General features: G+C 35.8%; 1 protein-coding gene across 1 annotated transcript in view; it reads right to left on the bottom strand.

Moving 5' to 3' along the window:
- Nucleotides 1-4801: 4801 nt before the first annotated feature.
- OXA1L (OXA1L mitochondrial inner membrane protein) overlaps nucleotides 4802-27602 on the bottom strand; it is an 88483-nt gene continuing 65682 nt past the window's right edge. Inside the window, exons 7-9 of the mRNA XM_090382107.1 lie at nucleotides 18980-19075; nucleotides 11618-11783; nucleotides 4802-5081 (exon numbers count right to left, since the gene is read on the bottom strand). Coding sequence (XP_090238233.1) covers nucleotides 4927-5081; nucleotides 11618-11783; nucleotides 18980-19075 — 417 coding nt within the window. The 3' untranslated portion in view covers nucleotides 4802-4926. The remainder of the gene's footprint in view (nucleotides 5082-11617; nucleotides 11784-18979; nucleotides 19076-27602) is intronic.

Genomic DNA, 27602 nt, shown 5'->3' on the forward strand with positions numbered 1-27602 from the left:
TTGTCTGCAAACTTGGACATTAAGCTTGATATACCACCATTAATATCATTTATAAATATAGAAAACAACAATGGTTTTGGGTCCATTCAGTGTTGGTCAATGACTCCCAGCAGTCTCTGAAATACCCTGCACCTTGTTTTCCAGGCTGCTGCTCATTCCAATAGAAGCAGTGCAAGAATTACTTTCACCTCTGCCAGTGGTTACTGTTAATCTATTAGTCCTTGTATCCCCCCAAAGCTAGCAGTTTTCCAACCCACCTAGCACTGCCTTGATAGCATCAGCAAATATTCTTGCACACTTTCTATTTAAGTATATCCCATCCTTGTAGAAGCAGTCTCTCCTGTTAACAAGTACAGACCAGGCTGAAAAAAATTCTACCCCTTGAGCCTTGCACAATCTTTCCAAGGCCAAATTGATCGACAAGGCTCTCATCATATACTCCCTCCTATCGTGTCTGGGCAGAATTGCAGACACTTTCAAATTCAACCCGAATTCATGGCTTTTTTTCAATGGTGACCCGTACTTGCTAAGTAATTCCACTGGTCTCCTACTCTTAATATCATTAGTGCCAACGTGTACAACAATATCACCTTTTGTGCCCTTAAAAGATGATATCGGCTCTACAATGTCATCAACCTTTGCCCATGGCAGACATACCCTGGTCCTGTTCCACCTATCCCCTTTACATACCATGTTCACCACTTCCCTAACAATGGAGTCACCAACAAGTACTAGTTCCTGTTGGACCAGTGCATTCTGCATTTGGGGTTGCCAATGTGTTGCATGATGATCAAGTGGAAGCTCTGGCACTGATGTAGGTAGCTGAGAGCTTGATGGGACCTCAATTTAGATCCTTCGAGGGGCATCCAATGTGTAGAAACAAATTTTTGGATTACCAATGGGTTTGAGCCTGAGTGGGTTAATGTCAGAGATCTATCTCTCAACGATTGAGCATATACATTTGACACCTTTTCGACCCCGTATCACATACTATGGGAGGTATTTAGACGATGTTCTAGTTATTACCGATAGTAGTACTATCCAAGACATTTTACATTCGTTTAATAATATTCATTCTAGACTGAAATTTACATTGGAAAGGGAGGATATGGATACAAAATCATTAAACTTTCTAAATTTCACGCTTACCCTGGACTCGAATAAAATACAATTTAGCATCTATCGAAAACCTACAAACACCGGTATGCTTCCACATTATAATAGCTATCACCCGTTCACCTACAAAAAAATCGATTATCTTTAATCAATTTCTAAATACCTATAAATATTCAACGACGGAATCTGCTTTGGACTCAGAAATACAAATATTAACTAGCAGATTCTTAAACAAAGGTTATTCCATTACCACAATTAACCGAATTAGGGTACAGGCTAAGGATAGGATACAAAATACTACACCAATCAACAATAGTAATATCAAAAAATACTTTATTTCTGTCCCATATGTTGAACAGTGGCACAAACAGCTTAACAGATTCTTTAAAGATACCGAATTTAAAATTGTAGCTAGGCCAATATGGAAGTTACACACTATACTGAACAATCGCTCGGCTCTTTCTGCGTTCGCAACACAAATTAATGATCTGGTATACAACATTTCTTGCGGTGATTGCGACTCGTCTTACCAAGGTTCGATGCGATTTTCTCTTAATATTCATGTAAATCAACATGAAGCCTCAGTTCATGTTTCTCGTCCAGCAGCGTCAGATTAGCCTTTCATGCCATTAACGAAAAACATACTTTTTTATTTAACGAGGCCAAAATATTTAATGTTCAACGTAATTATATGCGACTATTAATTGCAGAAACCATTGAAATTAAATTTCACGAGAATTCTGTTAATGTTCAGCAGCCATATTTGATCTCTGATGACCTTTACGCGCATGCACGAAGACAAATAATCACTATTTAAGTTTCAGGTTTAACCCGATTCGGTAATATTCATTCCTGTAATCACGACATACGGTCGAAAAGCTTTGTCACTAAAGGAAGGAAAATCGTTTTGAATATTTTTGTTAGATTCTTTAATTGCGTTAATTTGATTTTTAATTGTTTTAAATTGATTTGAATTGTGTTAAATTGATTATTTAATTATTTATATTTTACTCTAATGTACCGGTAAGTTGTCGATTTTTTCGTTTTTCCCGTTTTAATTTCTGGAGGGTATCATACGGAAGTGTTCTATGTACTATATTGAGGTACACTCCTCTTATTATTTTACTAATATATTTTTTCGGTATCGAGTATTATCTTTGAGTTCAGTTTTATAACTTCCGTATCAAGTTATGTATTAATTAATTACGTTATGTTTGTAAAATCTAAGTTGTTATATATATTTAGTTAAAAAGTACAATTCAATTGACAATGAAGTTTAACAAGATTAATAAATTTTACTGATTAACTGATAATATTATATATTATACTATACTAAGCTAACGCTATCTAGTTCGGGATGTAACATATCGTATAACAAATTGTGGCAAGTTACGAACGGTAAATCTAAGGACACCTAAGTATTAATTAACCTCCAAAATCTCGCTGTCTCAATTCAGAATAAACCAAGGATTCAATGATGGAATCTGCTTTGGACTCATAAGCTACTTATAGAAAATAAAATTTAATATAACAATTAGTGAATAAAGCAGCCAAATATAGCTAAAAAACATTTACCGTTCGCCGGAGCTGCAAAACTTGTAAAACATGTGGATTGGATACTCTTACCGATACTAAGTTGTTGTTGTTGTTATTTGGTTTTTAGGAGCATTAGCAACTAAGACCATATTGCTCCGCGAATATGCGGTGGTCATTCCCTGACTTTTCCGCATCCTCCGTATTTGGTGGTAACGGGCTCGAACCCCGGTCTAATCAAGAAGCATGTGCTATGCACTGCTGCTCCTTCCCACCTAGCTACGGAGGAGCCCCTGATACTAAGTAATAACCTATAAAATCTGTATCTAAGTTAAAATTTAAACTAAGCATCGTAACTAGGAATATAAAGCTACTCTAGAAAATAAGTTAATGTGCCAATTTAAGTTAAAAAAACAAACAAAAAAAAAAACCTTCTGTATTTTCCGGAGCCGTAAAAACTTCGCCTGCACAAGTCTACTCGGCTACTCTCATTCCCAAATTCGTTTACATACACCTGTGCTGTAGGTAAACATCTGATCTCAATGTGCCGTTAGCTCAAATGTTCCGTTATTTCGACAGTCTGCTGTACTAGTTAGCATGACTGCACCAGAAAAATGAATGCGGAAGAAACACTTCATGGGTTTATAAAGCTGCCTGTCTTGCCGGTTTGACATATCTAAACATGTCTGGGTACATTTATACCTATCAGTCACAAAGGAAGTTGTTGTTGTTGTTTTGGTTTTTAGGAGCATTAGCAGCTTAGGCCATATTGCTCCGGGTTATGCGGTGGCCATTTCCTGACCTTTCCGCATCATCCGTATTTGGTGGTGACGGGCTCGAACCCCGGTCTAATCAAGAAGCGTGTGCTGCACACTGCTGCTCCTTCCCACCTGGCTACGGAGGCGCCACAAAGGAAGTGGTATGGATATTGCACATATGCAGAATCTATATCTAAGGAAACAATTCTTACCATTTGCAAAAAAGCTGTATGTGATAGGTAAAAAGTTTTTTTTAGAATTAACACTAAGAATATGCCCATAAGCACCATGAATTTTAGAAACATCAGAAGCCATGCTGACCAGTGTAATGGTATATTTGTCTCTAAGGTGAACATAAGCCCACAACTTAGTGCCAAGAGCTTTGTTTCCATTGAGAGCAGAAAGTGTCTCCATGATTAAAATGGAATGCAGGTAAAGTATAACAACTTTGTGTTTCAACTACTAAATTGAATTACCCCTACAATCTTATTGTATTGTAGTGGTAATTCAATTTAGGGCTAATACAGCTCAATTCTAAAAGTTAAAGTTAAACATGACAGTTCTTTTTTAAATGAAAGCTTTACTTCTATACAGAATTTGATTGTTCACTTAGACAAAATACATTATTCAGTATACATTTGATAATAGAGATCACCTGCCAGGTAAAGAGAAGACAGTATGCTTCAAAACAGCTGTCCTGGTGTCTCAGATTTTTAAATGTGTAGTGGATTCATCTATTCTGGTGCTACACGACTTAAAAAGATACCTGAAATACAGGTACAATCATGAATAATGAAATTGTTTTGAAGTTGAATATAAGCCCAAGCCTTAGTGATGAGAACTTGCAGCTTAATCTGTAGTGAGAGCAGAATGTCACTCCATGATCAGAATTCCAAGCAGGTAAAAACATACAAATTTGATTAGGTTTTAACTATGACACTGAAATACCCCTGTATAATATTCAGAATGTTTTCTGGATTTTGTGATCACTGTTATATTTTAGCCAATTGTGCATCATCCTTTTTATTTGTTGTTTTCTAAAATTTTAACATAAGAAATTGAATTTTTTACAAAAAAAAAAAAAAAAAAAAAAAATGTCAAAAGCTCAAAGCTATTCTCACAAAAAATGTTGCATCGAAATCTGAGAAATTTGCCAATAAACGATAATATTTACTGCATCACGGCATAAAATTACAATTAAAATTGAGTTAAAAATACAGCTGTTAACTTTGAGTTGACTAGGACCAAAACAAAATATGAATGAGATAGAATTGCAGTGTAAAACAATTTGTTCCATATGTTTACCAGTATTGCTGAAATCATGAAAATTTGAGTGGCAAATGAAACACAGAGGGTATGTCAAGTGGATTACTGAACTATTCTGACAAGTTAAACTGTGCAATTTATTTTATGATCTTAAAATGTAATACATATCCTGTTCATTATTATTAACAATATAAAGTTAATTAAAAATTAGGCAAACTATATGACAATGTACACTATGGCTATACTTTCTAACTCATCCCTTTTTCTGTGATGCACTGACAGGGTTTTGCCTTGTGGGATCATAACGGTATGTTTTCTGTATAGGTCCAGTACCTGCCTTCTTGAATTGAATTTCATCAACTCTATTTCTTTCATCAAGTATTCTTGCAATTTTTGCATTAGTGTAACCTGCAAAAAAAAAAAAAAAAAAAAAAATCAATGGAATATATGTAATAAAATAAATAATCTTGAATAACTAATACAGTATGTCTCAACAAACTGATTATCAATAAGCCAAATTCCTCAATATCACAAATTCCAACAATTGCCCATCAAAACCTCTATAAGGATACTGCTTTAAAATTCTTTTAACTCAAAATTCATTTAAAGACATTTTTTCATAACCCAACATTTTTATGACTCAGTCCCACAAAACTAAATCAACACCAAATGTTTTTGCACGGGATAAATCCAAGTGGAAATTGGCAGAAGACACATCTGAGGGGACACACCACTGTATAAAATAATGAGATGTTTATGCATGCATGCTCTACAGTAAATTTGTTTGGTTAGAATGAACTGTATTGGCAGTTTCAGAGTATTACGTAAAGAACAAAATTCGAGTACTGAACATAAATACAGGAGGTCATCTGATTTTGTCAATTCTGTTTTCAGAGTAGACACATATATACAATTTAGTAAAAGTTTTTTGCACTGTACAGATGCACCAAAGAGAAACTCAAATCTGTAACTGCAGCTAAAATTAAAGTCATTCAAGTAGAGAAAATGGTGATAAGAAGTCTGTAATTACTGCTGAATTTTGAATTCCTCATAATATACTTTAAACTTATCGAGTAAATAAGATTTCACTTATCTAGTAAAGAGTATCGATTCAGAATATACCCAATCCCTTAACAGTAAGAAACAAATGAAAATTTTAGGTTATCCAGATAGGCATTAAATTAGTCTCCTTGGTATTGAGAAAAGAATATTCTGTTAAGACTTATTTCTGAAATGGCTGAAAAATTTGTTAAAGGTCTTAATCATGATGGATTTATGGAAAGTGGGGGATGGCTAGTAAATTTCCGAAATAGATATAATATTGTTTTTTGAGACATTTATGGAGAAAGTTCAAATGTTAGTGATGAATTATTTAATGAATGTATTCATTAAATAATATATCCGAAATTCTAAAATTTTATAGCCTAACTGTATGTGTATTCAACAGAGATGAGATTAGTTTGTTTTAGAAATGTTTGCCTGATAAAACAAACTTCTTGCTGAATATTTTAAATAAAATGTCTACAAATCTATGCTTACATTTTTTAATACAGCATTAGCAATTCTAAACTAATTAAAAAAATAAATTTAAGAATATTGAATGGTAAAACACATATTAATAAGGCCTACAGTAACTTACCTGAAAACTAGGGCTAAAAAAAAAACCCACCCCTCTCAACTTTTAATCACTAAGATTCTTATTTGTTTAGGAGCTCCACTTTAGTTTCCAATATTAAAAAAAAGAGGTTTAACATTGTTGTAAAGGCTATATTCACTCAGAAAATAGCATGACATAACAGTCCAAAATTATCCAATCTAACTTCATTTTCAAAGTCAATTTCAGCTGTCATTCCATGGCATCAGTACTTCCCAATAGTTAATACATGTTCCATATTTTAAAGGTTGACAGCTATATACACATTGAAGTATTCTTTAAAATCCAGATATTTAAATCCAAGCATTTTCATCAGTTGCAGTCCACTACTGATGAAAATGTTGTGTGAGTATTTTTTCCCCTTTCCTTCCCTCACACTGACCAACCTTGACTCTGTGGAAAAGCATAATCAGATTAATCAAAAACTCTCATTGGAAACTCATTCTGCAAGTATTTCTTCTCACTGAGACATTGCTTTGCTATACAGAAACTGAATTCTACACAGTTCGGAATTTTGTATGACTGTAAACAATCTTGTCTATATACTCTACAAATTAACTATATAATATCGGTGTAGATACACCATAGTTTACCTATAAATTTGAACTACGTATGTAGTGTATGGGTAAACTATGGTGTATTTACACCAATATTACAGTAAACCCCTGCTATTCGCGGGGGGTTACGTTCCTGAGAAATGTCGCAAATACCGAAAACGTGAATACTGAGTTATGGCTCCCATAGTAATAAAGGGGTTCCGTTCCAAAGTATGAAATATATAAGAAAAACTAGTCTAAAATTTTGTCTACGTATGTATTATACGTACCTTCATAATATGACTATGTACATAGTGAAATGCAAGCATATGACATCGAAATGAAAATAAGAAACAATTTAATATTAAATGTAATATTTATTAGAAATTTCAAACAAATCTTTCAAACCAGCGTGTTTTGCTAGCTAAAAAACTTATCCCGCCAATGCTATCTCCAGTTTCGCTAAAGTGTTGATAAAGGTTGTTGTTATTTGGTTTTTAGGAGCATTAGCAACTAAGGCCATATTGCTCCGGGATATGCGGTGGTCATTTCCTGACCTTTCCGCATCCTCCATATTTGGTGGTGACGGGCTCGAACCCCGGTCTAATCAAGAAACATGTGCTACGTACTGCTGCTCCTTCCCACCTGGCTACGGAGGCGCCGTTGATAAAGGAGTTTTGCCTTTTCACGAATGATGAGTGAACTTAACAGAATTTTATTTTGAGTTTGGTCTTCTATCCACAGATTTAAAGCCTTTTCCATTTTTTCTAATTTAACATCACGAGTTACAGAGCAAATTTTTGAAGCAATTAGCGCGTTTTCACGGACACTATGGCAAATTTTTTCTTCTGATTTTTTGATTGATCGTACCCTTGACTCATTGATTTTATAATGTTTTGCCACTGAGAAGACACTTTCACCATTAGAAATTTGTCTAAAAACTCAATTTTATTCGCTAATGTCATCACCTCTTTGATATTTTCACATTTCTCTTGTTATTCGTAGCCATATTTTTGGCAGGGGTTAGAAAGAACTTGTCCAAATAAAGTCACTTTCTTCTGTTAACACACTCGAAAAAGTCTGTTTTACACTGCAAAACGGTAGATTTATCATTTTTGTAAGCATATCAATTTATAAATTGATATGCGTACAAAAAAGATATGATATTTATAAATATCAATTTATAAATTGATAAATTTATTCAATTTATAATAGATAAATATCAATTAATTGATATTTATCAATATAAAAAATTGATAAATTTATTCAATTTATAAGCATATAAATTAAAAGGGGGCTTAGAGGGGAACAGATATCCTGTGTGTTATCAGACACTCAGCCTAAAACACTGATGGATCCAATATCTCTCTATTACAGAAGATTTAGGAGAAGTCCGGTTGGCCTGCCTCCCTAAAATCCACTCATGCACACCTTCTCGATGGTAAGCCCTGTTACGTCACTTAGGTGGCAACGAACGTGTAGAGTGGTTCTCTTCAAGACGCCTGGTCAGCGTGAAGAGGAAAAGACCAAACCCTCCAGCAATATGAAAGCACAACGAAACAAATGGCCCTCAGTCCCCAGCGGCTTTCACTCTCCCTCTTACGGCAGCGAGAGGATTAGAGTGGAAGCAGAGGGTGCTAAGAATCTCTGGGTACGACCAGGCTGCCATGCACGGAAACTGAACTTGGCCTGTTATAACGTAAGAACACTCATCGGTGAAGACAGGATATTAGAGCTGGAAAAGGAATTAGAAAATGTGAATTGGAATATCATCGGTTTGGCTGAAACAAGAAGAAGAAATGAATCACTTATAAGTTTATCAAGTGGAAATCTGCTGTACATCAATGGAAACAGTGAAAGGAGTGAAGGTGGAGTTGGGTTTCTGGTCCATAAAGATTTTAAAAACAACATTTTGGAATTCAAAAGTACATCACCAAGAGTGTCAAGACTAATACTCAAGATTTCTAAGAGATACAAGCTAAAGATTATAATGATTTATGCACCAACATCGAGCCATGATGATGAAGAGGTTGAAGAAATGTACACCGAAATTGAGAGTCTTCTAGATGAGCAGAAAACCCACTACACTATTATTACGGGAGACTTCAATGCTAAGGTTGGAAAAAGACAAAACAGCGCAGAAAGGGGAACTATAGGAAATTTTGGAATTGGTGAAAGAAATGAAAGAGGTGAAAGACTTGTGGAATTTGCAGAATCTTTCTTCAAGAAAAGGGTGAACAGAAAGTGGACATGGAAGAGTCCAAACGGATTAACTACTAATGAAATCGACTTCATCCTCACTAACAGAAGATATATTGTGAATGATGTCACCGTCCTGAATAAGGTAAATGTTGGAAGTGATCACAGAATGGTAAGATGTACACTTGATATAGATGTAGGAAAGGAAAGGAAAAAACTGACTCGAGTAAATAATACAAAGGTCTTTGAGATAACAGAAGAGGAGAAAAAGCAGTATGTACTGGAACTTAAGAACAAGTATGAGCTTCTGCAGACTGCTGAGGACCAAGATATCGACGAGGAATATTACAACTTTTTGAAAGTGATAAAGCCCAAGAAACCTATAGGGAAAAAGAAATCCAAAGAAGAAAAAATTAGTCAAGAAACACTTGTCATGATGAACCGAAGACGACAAATGAAAAGCAAGAAAAACACTGACAGGGAGAAAATTGAGTATACTGAGTTATGCAAAGCCATTAGAAAGAGACTCAGAGAGGACATAAGAAGATTTAACACAAGAAAAGTAGAACAAGCATTAAGGGAAAACAAAGGATTTAAATCAGCAGTAATACAGAAAGACAAATGATACTGAAACTGAAGAATAGCGATGGTGTACTTACAAACAGCAGAGAAGGCATAACTCAAATAGCAGAAGACTACTATAGAGAATTATACAAGGAGCAGGGGAATGATGCCAGCAGTGGGGAAGATGGATTGCAAAGTAGCAACACATACGACATACCCAATATTCTTCATGATGAGGTAGAACATGCATTGAAGAAAATGAAGAATCAGAAAGCCCTGGGGGAAGATGAAGTTACTGTAGAGTTGGAATAATGCAATCATAGTTTTGCTGCATAAGAAAGGAGATAAATCAGAAATTGGAAATTATAGACCAATTAGCTTGTTATCCCACATCTACAAGTTGTTCACAAGGGTCATTACTAACAGATTAGAAAGAATACTTGATGAGAATCAACCGAAAGAGCAAGCTGGCTTTAGGACAGGATTCTCAACTATGGATCACCTTCATGTAATATCACAGCTAATGGAGAAAGCAAATGAATATAAAACACCATTATGCCTGGCATTTGTGGATTATGAAAAGGCATTTGACTCCATAGAGGAAAATCTTAATCAGTTATGCAGAGCTAGTAAGGATTTTGGACTAAAGATGAATATGGCTAAAACAAAAGTAATGATGAACAAGTATGCCACAGAAAGGGAAATAATGATTGAAGGAGCAGTAATTGAAAAGGTGGAGTCATATACTTATCTGGGACAAGTTATTAGCTGTAATAATGATAAATGGCTGGAAGTCAAGAGAAGAATAAATTTTGGATGGATAGCATTCAGGAAATATAGTCACATACTGAAGAGCAATATCCCAGTTTGTCTGAAACGTAAAATAATGAACCAATGTATACTCCCCACCATGACTTATGGAAGTGAAACTTGGGCACTCACCAAAAGAATGGAAGAGAAGCTGAGAACTACACAGCGAAGAATGGAACGAATCACATTGGGAATCAGACTGTTAGATAAGAAGAGAAACACATGGATTAGGCAACAAACTCAAGTAAAGGACATTCTTATCAAAACTAAAGAACTAAAATGGTCTTGGGCAGGACACATAGCTCGAAGACATGATGACAGATGGACTAAGAAAATAACAGAATGGTATCCAAGAGGAGCTAGAAGAAAACCTGGAAGACAAAGGCGGAGATGGATAGATGAAATTCATGAGTTTGTGGGTAGTAAATGGATGGCCAGTGCTCAAAACAGAAGGAACTGGAAAGTTGCTGGAGAGGCCTTCATCCTGCAGTGGATTGAAAATGGCTGATGATGATGATGAAATTAAAAGCAAATGATGAAACCTTCCATGACAAGTGCATAACACATACTGAACAAGGATTAGCGAGAAACATCCACGCTTGCGATTTTGTCACCCCTCTCCCCCCCACCCACTGAGCGCGAAAGATAATTTTGACCGGGAAAGATAATTTTAGCCACGCCCATGTTTTTTTATGGTGGAAAATATTCACGGCGCTTTAAAATTCACATTTTTTTTGGTTTCATTTTATATTAAATCAGCGATCGCGAATAGCGGGGGTTTACTGTATATAGTTAATTCCGCTGCACTGCAAGTGGTTTCAAACAACTTTTTTTGTTCCAGAACACTTTGAAAATGTGCAATTAGTCCATATACTGACGGTTCAAATCTAAACTTGCTGAACTAATTTTGCTTCTTCCTCACTTGTTCTTTTTATTTCTGTTCTCTGGAATAATCTTCACATGTATTGAGTAATTACAACTAAAAAAATTGAAAACTAATGTGGATTCTTAACTGTGGATTCTTAATCCCAACCCATTCAGAAGACTGGAGTACTATGGATTTTATCAGTCTTTCATGTCGAGATCTCCACAAAACATAGAATAGAAATAACCAGTTTGACAAATTTAAATTGAAAAGTAATATTTAGTTATCAATTGATTAGTTATCGATTTGTACATACTTTCTTTAATCTCTCCAATAAATCCCTTTTTTTTAATAGGCAATATTTGTGGATTGTACTGTATCCTCTTTGGAATCTTGAACCATTCTCGAACTGGATCCCATCTTAGGAGGGCAACCTGCCCAAGCGTTATGAAGTTACTGGTAGCCCAATAAACAAGAATAGCCTGAAATTAACAATTCATAGTCATTATCATAATTTAAAAAAAAAAAAAAAAAAAAAAAGTTTAGTAAGTATCAGTATTGGCAAATTGATGTAAGGAATCAAAATTATACAGAATTGATCAGCAAAACAAAAAAAAAAAAAAAAACCCGACTTTGATGCACAGTGTTTAATTACAACTACTCACTTCCAAAACTAGGTGGGAGTTTATTCCATCAATTACATTCTGGCTGAGAAAAAATTTCTGTGCATCTACTGTGCACAACCATTCTTTTCAATTTATGTCTGAAAAAGAGTAAAGATGCTGTCAGCACATGCTCCACTCAACCCTTTTATAGCTTTATGGTGAAACTATGCAATCATTCAAAACACCACGTGGCATGCCTTTTGAATTTGATATTTTATTTACACTCTCCTCCCATAAGTATAATTCATTTTTTTCTAATCTAGCAGGATTTAAACTGCCTAGTTAATACATATACATCATTCCCTGCAGAAGAAACTTTGCCTTCACAACACGTTGCCATCAACTGCACTGTTTTTTAAAAAAATTGCATCACCAAAAGGTTAATCTGTCATTCATTTAAAAGAAAACCTGCTGTCACGAGGGACCAGCAATTACTGAAAGCCTATCATAGCAGTTTCTCATCTATTAAATAAATGGCAGATTAGCCATATGTTTGATGGCGGTGCAGTAACAGGTTTTTACTTATTTTGTCCTTGCATAAAATTCTTACAACTAGCAACAGGTATGATGTTTCTATAATTTATGAATGTATTTAAATTTCATATTAGCATATTTCCTTTAAGTACAGCCACTCCACGGCTTACGTAAGGGTTGTGTTCCATGGAACTCTTTACAAAAGTGTACAAAACTACAAAAATTTCAAAATTATAAAATTACAAAAAGAGAGAAGAGACAGGCATAACATCAGCAAGTTTTACCTTTTGAGCATCGTTGCCACAATTAACTCTCCAGTTGATAAGCACACTGCTGCGGAAGTTGCAGGCTGTGGAGGTTTAGAAAGGGCTTTTCCAACACATCACAAAATTTCTCTGCAGCTGTAGAATCAGCACTGGCGACTTCACCGCTAGTTTAATGCTTTGGAAACCAGTGCGATGCTTGAACCTATTAAACCACCCGTTGCTTGCCACGAACATGGTTTGGGGCTCGCCATACTTATCCTTAATATCGTCACATAAATACTTCTTGCTTTTGCTTGAATGGCCATTGGACTCAAGGGGCACTCGCTTCTGAATCTGATTTTCCATCCATATTATTAATACCTTTTCCATTTTCGATATAGCACCTGAACCTGTTTTGTGATCACTGTTGATCTTAAATGCATTGATCCTTTAACATGTTCTTTTATATGTGCATTGTCCCTTAAAATAGTATTCATTGTTGAAGCAGCGAAACCTAATTCCGTGCAATAGATGATAAACTTTGTCCTGCTTTGTGCTTCTTAATTAATCATCATTTTTAAATCAATTTTGTTTCATTTCCTAGCACTTGCACTTTCCATTGGTCCCTTTCCCTTCACCAATGTAATAAGTAAACAGGAATGAAGAGAAGATTTTGAAAATTTATTTATGTTTTTTATATGATTGAAGACTTCAGTGAAGGGAACTCATTTCACCATAATACCATAATGTAAAAACCCACAGAATTTCAGTTATCGGTATACAGCAAATGCAATAAGATTTGAGTTTACTACCCATTTATAATAGATTGCGCTAACAGAAAAGCCCAATAAACCGGAAAGTGCAAATTGTTTTTATTGTTTTATGGCAGTGACCTCCAGAAATGTGTTTTAGAAAAATATCGCAAAGGTGTTCAAAATTGATTCTTATAACAGAACAAATGGAACAATGAAAGTGCAGTGCAATTTCCATTATAAAAACATCCTTTTAGAGAGATAAACAACTTAGTTATATAGCAAAAATTTCAATTTCCAAAGTCTTGAAACGAATTACCAAAAAAAAAAAACAATGTTTTAATGGGTTCACATTATATTTTCATGATACCTCCATTTATTCGTACAGGATGCAAAATACATTTCCATGATTTTTTAAAGTTTGCACCGGTTGGCAAAAACTTACATAAAGTAGAATTTCTATAAGTCAAGTATTACGTAAGCCCTGGAGTGGTTGTATTGCCATTTGCCATTGTAACTTTGGCTTTTGCAGTTTAACATAGTTAACGTGAAAAAGTTGATAACACTTGAGGGGAGTGCAAGATATATCACAGGGTTGCACATAGCCCCATGTAATACCAGTTCGACTTATTTGTCTGCTCTAATAGATTGCATACAAATTTAGCATCTCTACAGTTCTCACTGTGATGGATGGACCATCCATCACAGTGAGGCACTAGTATATTGTGCCTATAACAGCACATATTCTTCAGTTGGTTTTCTTTTTTTATTTGATAAAAAATCCGTTTCCAGGATATTAACCATACTTATAATAGACATACTGATAAAAAATAAAATAACCATATTGATAAAAAATCCGTTTCCAGGAGATTAACCATACTCTGAGATAAGCATTCTCAGACGAGGAGATTAACACTCCTCGTCTGAGAATGATTAATTTGGCCACATTGCAAAAAAAAAAAAAAAAAAAAAAGACAGAAGAAAAGGAAAAAAAGAGGTTAATAGAAATTCCTCCTATTGAGACTACCATCCAGTTATGTGGCTATGATTGCCATCTTTCTACAGATGATGACCATAACCACTATTCTAACTATGAGTCGCATCATAACTCTACCTAACAAGCACTGCTTATGGGTAGAATTATGATACCTTGTCTACCAAACAAGCACGCCTTGTTGGGTAGAGTTATGATGACACTCTGATTACTAAGGGGCCTCCGTAGCCAAGTGGTCAGGAGCGGGAGTGCATAACACACGCTCTTTGAGTAGACCAGGGTTCAAGCCTCTGACTGCCGAATACGGTCGATCTGCCAACCCGCACTGGACCAGCGTGGCAGATTATGGTCCATTTCCCTCAGCATGAATTGCTGAGGAGGCTTCCATCCTGCAGTGGGTTGATAATGGCTGTACTTTACCTTTTTCTGATTACTGTAACAATATCCTCTAGTTACTCTGAAGATGGAAACACAATTTTCACTGCTTTCTTAGCAAATGTATTATTGGTTGTTCCATAGTATTAAACTTAACCTGTTGTTTATCAAACTTTTCTGGGGAAAAATTTCATGTCCAATCTATTCTCAACCTTGCATACCTTTTGGAGGTAATATGATATCAAAATCAGTAGCATAAAAATAAAATCTCTTTACATATGGTGACAATGGACACAGCTGTAAAGTGAGTATTCATAAATCGTTATTGTTAGAATTTTTTCCCACCAAACTTAATTTTTACCAGCAGTAATCTTGGAAAAGGACATTTAATCTAAGTGACTGCATTAAATTTGCTGATGCGCAACTAACTCATCATAATTCAAATATTGTGTATTTGTGTTATAGTAAGCTTACTGCTATAATTTATAGTTCTGTTCAAAATTTAAAATGATGCCAACATAGGTAAGCATATGTTTTGTGATTACACCTTACCTGATTGCCCTCAGCACTGATACCTTCAGTGGGAATACATGATTCATGAGTTTGATACTGAGTGATGATAGGAGTGATCTGGAGAGAAGTGCAGAGAAAATGAATAGTAATGTAGGATAGCAAGTAGTACAATATATGTTCTTTATGTGTATAATAGTTGTTTAGCATGGTATTTACAGGTACTCAAAGGAGAGATTTAAATATGTGTATTTATTACAAGTAATTTTGTAAGTTAATTTGCAAGTAATTTTAGGGTTATATTTGTTGTTTGTATTATAACAATAAAGCGTTATTGAAGAGTCAATCTTAAATGTTTGTTAAACTTTGCAATGCTTCACTTTTCTCTTTGTTTTGTAGCTGCACTAATAAAATGTTCATAAAAGTCCTACATGGATTATCTGATGTTTTACTTTTGTAGACGATTACAGGTAGAGAGCATATGTTAAAGGAACCTGCCTTGGCTAATTAAAGACATCTTTTGACATCTTTTATACATAAATACCTTTTCTTTGAATAAAAGTTAAAAGGGCTGCAGGGGAGAAAGGATCATATATGCAACATTGTGTTATTTAAAAGTTAAGATTTAAAATAGACCCAACCTGAACACAGTGTCAAATATGTTGCTCAAGTTCTGCAAATTGCATCATCTGGAGACTAGGCACTTGCAAGGTGATCTGAGTGAGGTGTATAAGGCCTTGAATGTATTGAGCAGACTCAATGCTGATGGAACTCTTCCTCTTGCTCAGATTACGAACCTGAGTGGCATAAATTCAAATTGAGGAAAAAAAGTTGTAGAATAGATGTGAGGAAATTTGCCTTTAGTTGATTGCCGGAACACACTTCCATCTGTCGTGGAAGTTGATAGCTTAAATAAATTCAAGGAGAAACTGAAACTTTTAGAGGGCGTGTGACATGGTTTTTAGGCAAAAAACCATGTCATACACTCTCTAAAAGTTTCAAAGCAAAGCCACCTAAGTGGTATTCCTTGAATGTCTGAAAACCCTTATTAAAACTGAAAAATTGAAAGAAACAGCTGGCTAGGACTAAGAGCCATCAACATTGGACAAGTGAAAAGTGTAAAAATGTACTGTGGACGAATGAATCTGAATTTGAAATTTTTGGATCCAAGTGCAGAGTTTATATGAGATGATCAACTGAAGAAAAAAAAATCACGTGTGTACGCTGTACGCACGAAAGATGTTTTATGTATAACCATCTTTGACGACACCTACTATATTTCAAACAGCTAGAACAGAAATCACGAACGATGTAATTTATGCTTACGCCCGTACTTACTCTACCGAATAAATGTGAATGTTAAATAGGCCACACAAGCCCGCTGTTTACTCTACCGAATCAATGTTTGGAAGAGGCCAATAACCTAATTACTCATTTGATTGTAGCCATTTGTTGAATAGTATGATTGCAACAATACAAGTATTTGTATTGTCACAATCATACTATCATGTTGGATCATGTTACTCTGTAATGCTTTGTCACAAATTACACATGCAGTGCTAACGATATCTGCAAGAAACGACAGTATCCACGCATAATATGCTATCAAAACTATGACTTGGTGCAGGATCTCAACGAGTACAAGCGCAAGATGGTAATGCTGCACATTCCATTTCACAATGATAAAACAGGTACTGTCAGAGATGAAATATGTCGAGATCTACGACAACAATGAAGAGCTCATACTATATCGTAAATAGTATGAATCAGACTTGGACATTCGCAAAACGATTGAAATATGTGAGACGATGCATCAAGACAATGACGATGGTGACCCCGACGAAGCATGTGGTTGCATAGCCCTGTTAACGTGACTGCGAGAAGACCCCTTTCAAAACTTTTACAATCATCCAAACAGCAAGATGAATGAGGATCTAAAGCTTGCCACGCTCAACTGACTCAGTGCTACTGCAAAGAAACACGAAAACTTGTTGACCAATGAGGACTTTCTGCAACTTAATGAGAATGGCCAATGACAAGCAAAAGATTCTACTTATGCATGTAATTTGGAGTCTGTTATCTCTCAGTCGCAAACAGTAATACACACAGGCACTGTAATGCCTACATTACATGTGCTTCAACTAGTAAGGCTGAAGCACATCCAAGAGCACTGCCCTCAAGATATCCAATTCTCTGGTTACTGAAAGGTTTCTGCCACGGGTGGCAATGGTTAGCCCAAAGCCACCTAAGTGGTATGCCCTGAATCATAAACATTTTTTCGAAACCAGCTGGTTTATGCCAGCTTTGAGCACATCCAAGATCACCTCCCATGATCCTTTGCTTTAAATGCTTTATTTTACTTTAAATTTTGCAAGATATCCATTTCTCTGGTTACCAAAATTTTTCTACCATGGGTAGCAATGGTTAGCCCAATGTCACCTAAGTGGCATGCCCTGAATCATGTTTTTTTGCAACCAGCTGGTTTATGCCAGCTCTGAGCTCATCCAAGATCACCTCCCATGATCCTTTGTGCAATCTTGTCTCCCAACTCCGTCTTACTTTGTTATGAAATGAAAATGACGCCATTTCCGCACTGCAAAATCGTGAAAAATTGATTTTACTACCGTCCGAATTTAAGTAGGTGCCACCAAAGATGTTTACACATCAAAAAGGTACCACATTGTTTAGTACCTACAGTCAAGAACATTGGTGGTTCCATCATGATCTGGGGTTGCTTCTGTTTTTCTGGTGTGGGTGGCATCATCAGAATTGAAGGAATTTTAAGAAAAGAAAGCTATAAAAGCATTCTTGAACATAATGTAATATCCTCTGGACTTTGACTTTGTGAAATAAATTTTATATTATAACAAGGCAATTATCCAAAGCATAGCTCTAAGCTGTGTGGGACTGTCTAGCAACTAAACAATTGGAGGTGGGGGAGTATGCAAATTATGGTGTAGTCACCCCAATTGGTAACCCCAATAGAGCTTTTATGAGAATGATCTAGACCGTCAAGTCAGTGGAGTCCACCCATTTCATAAAATTTGTGTGAAACCTTGCAGATTGCTTGGATTAATGTTAGTCAAGACACTATAATAAAATTAATCATCAGAATGCAATGACTGTGTAAGGTAGTGATAAAATCTAATGGAAGATATTTTAATTAAAAATATCAATATAGTTGTTAATATTAATCATTTCAATATTTTTTTTGGTGTAAATTTTTCGATGAAAAATCTTTAAATATTTCGTAGTATGTCTTTTTATATTAAACCTTACATTGTCATATGCTCTCACTCCAAACTTTTAGGTGTGGGTGTAAATCAACACTATAATGGAAACAAACTGTTTAATAAGTTCCTAGTATGCGTACTTGATGGCAGAAAATGCACAAACACCTTTATGCAAGTTCTGATACTGGAAATCAAATGTATTCAACAGAAAAGATCATACAAATTTTCAATGATCTATAACAAGTTCCTACAGGGAAATAAAAATATAGTCATGTACCTTGTAAGAAACTTTATTAATCATTTAGTATAATTCAGGAAGAACATGGCCCTTATTTCAGATGCCTAATCTCTGGAAAATCATTGCAATCCTATAAATAATTTACTGTCTTAATAAAATTACTTTCAAATAAAATATTTAAATGATACTTACTGAAGGAAAGCTGACAGTGAAAGGGAGTATAAGAAGTGGTATTGCTCGGAAGACATATTTCATCATATTCATTTGGACTCCTGCTTCAACACCTAGCTAGCAAAAATCAAAACAATTATATAACTAAATTTGGTCAAACTATGGTAGAGGCTACAAGAATTACCAGTTAAATATACAAATTACAAATACAGTAACCCCTCTATAATGAATTTTCTTATAATAAAATTCTTTCTATAGTAAAATTTTCTGATTAAACTCAGATATTGAAGAAATTTTTTGTAATAATTATGATACTTCGCAATAACCATTAATTAATTATTAATATAATTAATAATTACTAGGGGACTCCGACCCCTGCTCGCTTTGCCCGCCAACCCCCGCGCACGCTTTTCTACGTGATATGTAGAGGTATGATGGAGTAAGTCAAATCTTTTCTACATAAAAGACACCTGTCGAAACACACTGATCGTTATCTGATCAGAAAATGATCTATGTAATTATTTACCTGTGCATTTGTAGTGCACGGCATTCTCAAGGTCAAATAAATATCACTGTAATTATTTACCTGTGTTTACATAGGTCACTTAATAAAAGTGCCTGGTAAAAATTCAGATCTTGGGTATCACTCCATACTTTGACTAAAAGTCAGGAAGAAGGCAGCAGTGATTGGCAGGTGTTATCCACTGTTTAGCTGTGCCCCTTTCCTCCTCGGTTGACATGCTTAGGGTGTTTATACTTCCCCACTTGCCGCTGTTTTAAAATGTTTTCCAATTTTGAAACAGCGGGATGGAGGATAAACACCCTACTTAAGCTAAGCATCCCCTTCCTCGACGACACAAAATCACAATAATCATCCAATCACAGAACTCAACCATACAATCACTTCGTTCTACGACCACGCCCACTGCGCAGAAACAAGTGGTACCAAAATAATAGATTTTAGCCAAAGGTCTTTTGCTTCGGATTCCATAATGCATGAGGAATATTGTTGCATCAGAAAGAGCAGGACTAAAATATTTAACTGAAATATTTCTATACAAATATTTAAAATATTTACAAAATACTAAACTATTTACAAATATACAATATTCATTAATATACAAAAAAATGGTACAATGGAACATCAAATTTTAGACAGTTAAGCACGTGCACAAGGTTAATGAACGTTATGGAGGCAGTTGTCAATAATTAATTGCATTTGTAGTGACGTAATTGCTTCGCCCTCTTCTTCCACTGGCTCAAATAAATATCACTAGGAGGAAAATTTTTTTAATATATAGAGAGATAATTAATATAATTATTAATTATATTAATAATTACTTACTGAGAAGTATTATTTTCTATATTTCCAAAATTTCCATAGGTGCAGATCAAATAAGTTTGAACTACAAACAAATAAGATGCTTTCAAGGCAGGGAGCTTATTTGCCTATTTGTCAATAACTAGTGCATGGTACAATATGAGATAAAGGGCAGGTCTGTCATGTGGTAAAGGGTAAACCAGGATATAATGCTTAAAAAAATAATAAATAAATAAAGTAATCAGGATCCTCAGGCAATAAACGCAAACTAGCAACAAAATGCCAAATGCACCAGTGCTCATCATAATGGAGTGAATGTGAGTACATTACAGTTAAATTGGGACCAGCCATAAAAATATTAGCATTAGCATTAGTAGAGGCATTTGATGCAAGAAAGCAAGCTTATGCAGCATCAGCCAAAAAAAAAAAAAAACCCACTTCCACTTCACCCCTCTGTTTGTTCAAAATACCTGTCCAGCTGAGCCTTAAACTTATTTAGGCTATCAACCTCCACCACAAGGGATGGAAGTCTGTTCCACCAACCAACCACCCGCTGGCTAAAGGCAAATTTCCGCATGTCTATCCTACATCTGTCTTTCCTCAATTTGAATTTATGCCCTCTCAGGTGATTTTTCTGAGCTAGAGGAAGAATCCCATCAGCATTGAGCATGCTTAAACCATTCAAGGCTTTATACACCTCTATCAGATCACCTCGCTGGTGCCTAGTCTCCAGACACTGTAATTTGCAAAACTTAAGCCTTTCTTCGTAAGAGCACCCCTTTGTTCCATTCACTAATCTTGTTGTCCTTCTCTGTACTCGTTCCAGCAGCTCTACATCCTTCTTGAAATGAGGCCTCCAGACCTGTATACAGTACTCTAGGTGTGGCCTGACCATCGCCTTATACAATGGAATAATCACCTCCTTATCCCTGCTGGAAAAATTCCTGTATATCATTGACAATACTCCATGAGCTACTCTTGCAGCCCGTCTGCACTGCTCAGAGAACTTCATATCTGCCTGCACAACCACCCCCAAGTCCCTTTCATTCTCTACCACTGTCAGTGTAGTACCACAGAGTTGATACGTTGCTCTGGGGTTGCTGTTTCCCATGTGTAGTACTTTACATTTGTCAATGTTAAACTTCATTTGCCACCTCTCAGCCCGTCTGCTCAACCTTTCCAGATCCTGTTGCAGCAGCATAGTGTCAGTAGTGTCCTTGACAACCCTGCCAACTTTGTATCGTCTGCAAACTTGGACATTAAGCCCGATATACCATCATCAATATCATTTATAAATACAGAAAACAATAATGGACCCAACACCGAGCCCTGAGGGACTCCACCAATAGCATTAGTCCATGATGAGCAGTGTCCATTGATTACCACTCTCTGTCTTCTCCCCCTCAACCACCCCTTTATCCATAGCAGCAATTTGCCTCCAATGTCACACTGCTCCAATTTGTGTAGCAGTCTTCCATGTGCAACAGTATCAAAAGCCTTTCTAAGATCCAAGTATATAATATCAAAGTTATTCCCTGCATCCAGTTCTTTTGTGACTGCATCATAGTATCCAATCAAGTTGGTCAGGCAAGACTTCCCCTTAACAAAACCATGCTGTGTCTGAGCTATAACTGAAGTCTTGTCTAAATGATCCTGCAGTGCTTCTTTAACCAGTGCCTCCATTAATTTTCCTGGAACAGAAGTTAAGCTCACAGGTCTATAATTACTTGTGTCAGCCTTTGATCCTCCTTTGTGAATTGGGGTCACATTTGCACATTTCCAGTCTATGGGTACCTCCCCTGAGTCCAAGGAAGCTCTCATAATTATGGCTAAGGGTTTGCTTACTTCCTTTGCTGCCTCCTTTAATATAACTGGATAGATCCCATCCACCCCAGGTGCCTTTCTTGTGTTTATCTTCAACAATTTCTCCTCCACTTTACTCTCAGTTATTACAAGATTCTGTAGCTTACTGCTAGAGTTGAATACACCTCTGGCATTCCCCTCGCTGCATAACTCCTCATGTGTGAATGTAGATGCATAATATTCATTTAGTTTGTTGGCTACCTGAGCAGGATCATCAACACTTGACCCATCAATATCAAGTGGACCAATCTGATTCATCCCCTTCCTTCTAGAGTTTACATAAGTAAAGAACTCTTTGCTGTTTTTCTTTGCATCCCTTGCCAAAAATTTCTCGTAATCTGCCTTCGCCTGCCTAACCTTCTTTGTAACTTGGTTGCATATCAACTTGTATCTATCATAGGCTTCTGTGTCATGTGTTAATTTGTATGTATCCCATGCATTTTTCTTCTCTGCCATATGCCTCATTAGTTCATCTGACATCCATTTTGGCCTAAACCTTGAACAATATTTCTTAGTTGGTATGTAAAGCCTAGTAGCTTCCAAGATAAGTTCTTTGAATGCTTCCCATTTTGAATTTGCTGTTGGTAACATCATCAGTTGGTCCCACTGTATAGAATTTAAATACTGTCTCAGTCCATCGTAGTCGCCTTTACGGAAGCAATAACCCTTCCCTTTACCCCTAATGGTAGTTACCTCTTTGAGTAAATCCCACTTCAGCACACTGTGATCACTGCCACCTAGTGGTTCATTTATCTGCAGATTCTTAATGCATGAAGAATCACTGCTGATAATCAAATCAAGAGTATTACTCCCTCTAGTTGCCTCCCGAACATGCTGATGTAGAAAACAATCATCCAATAAATCCACAAAAGCCCTGCTAGTGTGTGAGTAACCAGCCCCCAAATTCCAGTCAATATCTGGGAAATTAAAATCTCCCATTATAAGACACTCTGATTTACTGGCCCACTCTATTTCCCTGTACAGTTCCTTATTATACTCATCAGAGTCATTAGGCCTATAGCACACTCCTACTCTCAATTTTGATCTCCCAATGTTTATGTCACACCAAACTGACTCCACACTGCACTGTCCAGCGATGTCGACTGGCTTCACTTCCTTGGTTTTTGTGTGTTTCTTAACTAATAGCATAACCCCTCCCCCCTTCCTATCCTGTCTATCCTTTCTGTAGACGTTGTACTCCCCAAATTGCAGTTCTGCATCCTTTATATCTGTGTGACACCACGTCTCTGATATCCCAACAATATCTGCCTTCGATGTTTTGAGCAATACCTCAAATTCATCAAATTTATTTACTAAACTCCTAGCATTGGTGTACACGCAAGTATACCTGCACCTGTTTCTATTCTTAGCTACCCTAACACAACCCATGTGTTTACTTGTACCGCAATGGCTCCCAGCAGTCTCTGAAATACCATGCATCTTGTTTTTCAGGCTTCTGCTCATTCTAATAGAAGCAGTGCAAGAATCTCTTTCACCTCTGCCAGTGGCTACTGTCGATCTATTGGTCTTTGTCTCCCCCCAAGCTAGCAGTTTTCCGACCCACCTAACACTGCCTCGATAGCATCAGCAAATATTCTTGCACCCTTTCTATTTAAGTGTATCCCATCCCTGTAGAAGCAATCTCTCCTGTTAACAAGTACAGTCCAGGCTGAAAAAAATTCTACCCCTTGAGCCTTGCACAATCTTTCCAGGGCCGAATTGATCAACAAGGCTCTCATCATATACTCCCTCCTATCGTGTCTGGGCAGAATTGCAGACACTTTCAAATTCAACCCTAATTCTCGGCTTTTGTTCAACAGTGACCTGTACTTGTTAAGTAATTCTGCCGGTCTCCTACTCTTAATATTATTAGTGCCAACGTGTACAACTATATCACCTTTTGTGCCCTTAAAAGATGATATTCGCTCTACAACGTCATCAACCTTTGCCCCTGGCAGACATACCCTGGTCCTGGTCCTATTACAAAGCATGTACCATCCGAAGCATGTACCATATGTACCATTCGAAGACACGAATAGAAACTGAAATTGTGTAAGCAATCAATAATCTCAAAATGTTATTGTGGAGGTCACATTTATCGCGTTGTTCAGTCCAGTAATGCTCAGAAATGGTGGATTGAGCAAGAAAGATGTAAAGTTATACAGCATCAGCCAAAAAACCCTTTTCACATCACCCATCCAAGCTCTCATATAATTTATCTAGTTCTTCCTTAGATTTTATTTTAATTGTGGAGTCTGTAGCATAAAGTAGTCAAGGTTAGATTCTGCAACAAAAGTTAGTGTCTACAAGAGAGTCAGGCACCATGTCCTAAATTCTGACCAATGGCCAAATAACCCTCATATATTCAATACATAAAACGACAGATGAAATGTTGAGCAGATGATTTGTCTTGGTTCACAATTCAAACACAAAAAGTTAAAGAAGTAATGCAAGTTTATCTCAATAGGAATGGAGCTATAATACAATTACAGTAGGGATCTAATTAGAGGAAAACAGGCTTGACCAATCTGATTAGCTGATGTGAGGTTATCACAAAGTAACCAGATGCAACGAATAATTTCAGTCATACATTTAGACTTCAGTAAAGCTTTTGATACTGTTCACATGAGCAATGTGGCATTAGGGTTGGGTGAACAGATGCTGGCACACAACAGTACAAAATGAATTTTACCGCCCAAGATCTGGGACAATGGGAACTTCAGCATGTTTCAGTAATATGTGCTCTAAAAATGAAACAGAAATATTTATAAAAAAAAGAAAATATGTTTTATTTTATCATAAAATAATTACATTAATGTACAGGGTGTCCATAAAGTTCTGTTCCTATTTAAAATTTTAATTATGTCACAACCAAAAGACACAAAGTAATGTGGTCTTATGCAAATTATTACGAAACTCAAAAAGTTTATGTTCTTCAATATGCCATTCAGTAACATGTGCACGCTTAGTAGTCCTTATAATATCAGAGCAAAATTCCACTTCTTGTCATGTGTGGGCCAGCATATCAATGCTCATAGTTTTGACTGCCTTGATTATCCTTGTGTGAAGAGTTTCAATGTTCGCAACAGGTGTTCTGTACATAAAATCCTAGAGGTACCCCATAGGAAAGCCTAAGGGTTTGATGTCAGGGCAGCATGAAGGCTGAGCAATTGGTCCATTGTGGCATATCCCCCCTACCAGAAAATGAACATTCCACTCCTCCAGTGTGGAGGTGTGCCATCCTGCTTAAAAATTATGAATGGCTGCAATTTTTCCATCTGAGGGATCACCAACTGCAGCAGTATGACGAGATAAATGTTTCCTGCGTTGCTCTTCTCACAAAAGAAAATGGACCTATCACCCTATTGTGCATGAGCCGACACCAAACATTTAACTTGGGACTATCACGAATTTCATGCAGTGTTTAAGAACCCCATATCCGAATATTGTGGTGATTCACATGTCCAGATACACGGAAAGCAGCTTCATAAGAGAAAGGCACCTTCTTTAGTATTCGTTACTTTAGGTATTCATTGTATCATCAAATGATACAATGATGTCAGCATGGAACAAGCAAATGCATTTTGCTTGCAAAGCTTGGACAATTTGCACTTTGTATGCATAAAGATGTAACTAATGCAAAACTTTATGGATTGTTGATTTTAGTAACTGCAGTTCATGTGTAGCAAACAAATTAACTTTTGAGGACTGCAATGGAATACTGCTTGGACATTTTCAATGGTTTCTTGAGATATGCATAGATGTCCACTTCTAGTCAGGTTAATCACACTTCCTATCGTTCAAAAATTTTGAAACCACCTCCCGATACTGAATTTGAAGGAAAAATCCTTTCTGTATTGATAGTGATAATTTCATTGCATGGTAATTATAGATTTTGACTCTACAAACCACAACACATTCAGCCTTCCCTTGTGGAGTCACAATTTTATGCATCTTACCCTGTAAAAAGAAGAAACCTTTTCTGAGCATTATAATACTTTGTAAAAAAACTTCTGCAATTTCATAATAATTTACATAAGACCACACTGCTCTATGTCTTTTGATTGTGACATAATTAAATTTTAAAACAGGAAGAGGACTTCATGGACACTCTGTATATGAGGAATAAGTAAATCAGGAGCCAAAGGCTATACTCAATCATACTTTATTGAAATACTTTCTGTCCTATTCATAATTTGATCAATAAAAATTCTTTATGTGTAAAAGAATTCTTTAAGACATTTGTGACCAATGAACACCGATAGGATGAGGTAGCATTTTAAACATATACATTAATTAATGTGGTGTGTTAAAACTATATTGCAGGGAGCTAATTTTTCCATGAAAACATAAACAGTTTTTCAGTGTGATTGATAGTAGATTATAACTTACAAAATCTTTTAAATTAATTATAGATTTTTCTCAAATATAATTTGAGTACTGCAACATAACTGAGGTGTGTCCTACTATAATAATTTTGAATAATGATTCATGAATTTCGCAAAAATTTTTTTTCAACATTTCTATAATGTTCTGGAACAGGAAATAAAGTCTGATAATTTTTCAATTTCTGAGGTCTGCTCTTGAAATATAAAGTGTGGCAAAAACAATAACCACTGATTTTGTAATAAAATCTCAAACCACATCAATTCTCTCTTTCAACTCTTCAAAAATTAAATTTTTAAGCAAAGAAAACTGACAAAATAATATGTTGTAGTCAATTTGAAGTTCCATTTCAATAATATTTTACACATATTTCATACTTCCTACCAAAAATGGGTATCCCATTTTTAAAAAGCATCCATTCCATGAATTTATTGAAGGGTTCAGCCAATTTTCTAGGTTGTCATTTCATACATATCAAATATTTGATCTTTAAATGATATCATTTCTTCACTCTGAATCACTTAATATTTTAAGTACTTTAAGTGCTTGAAAAATTTGTCTGCTCTAAGGAACAAGTTTTTCTATAATGCATAATTTAAGCATTTTCTTTATCTGGTACACATAACACTGATTGGCAAAAAAAATGTGCGCTCCGTTAAAATTCAAAGTGATTCTTGTAGATTTGACATTGCTAAATTCAAATATGGCAACAATATTGCTGCAACATCCACAAATTTTACGGGAGAAGGGATTAAAGTCAAAACCTAAATTTCTAGTAAAAAAAAGATTTCACTATTTTAAGAAAATGTTATATACAGTACTAAATATTGAACAATAAGTTTATTAACCTTATTCTATTTATAAAAATGTTTATCTGATAACAAAATACTTATGTCATTTTTTTGTCTTTTATAACCATCCATTGGCATCTCCCATATGAGATTTCAACAGTAATCTGCCAACGTATCTGGACTCCATTTTACCTGGTATCTTTTTTCCATTTGAGAAATATCTTGGTGAAACCTTTCACTGTGTTCATCAGAGACTGTTCCCAAGTTTTCAGGAAAAAAGTCT

Source organism: Mastigoproctus giganteus, chromosome 9 (assembly GCF_048544385.1).
Source record: "Mastigoproctus giganteus isolate SK-2022 chromosome 9, ASM4854438v1, whole genome shotgun sequence".
In the NCBI taxonomy this organism is placed as follows: Eukaryota; Metazoa; Arthropoda; class Arachnida; order Uropygi; family Thelyphonidae; genus Mastigoproctus; species Mastigoproctus giganteus.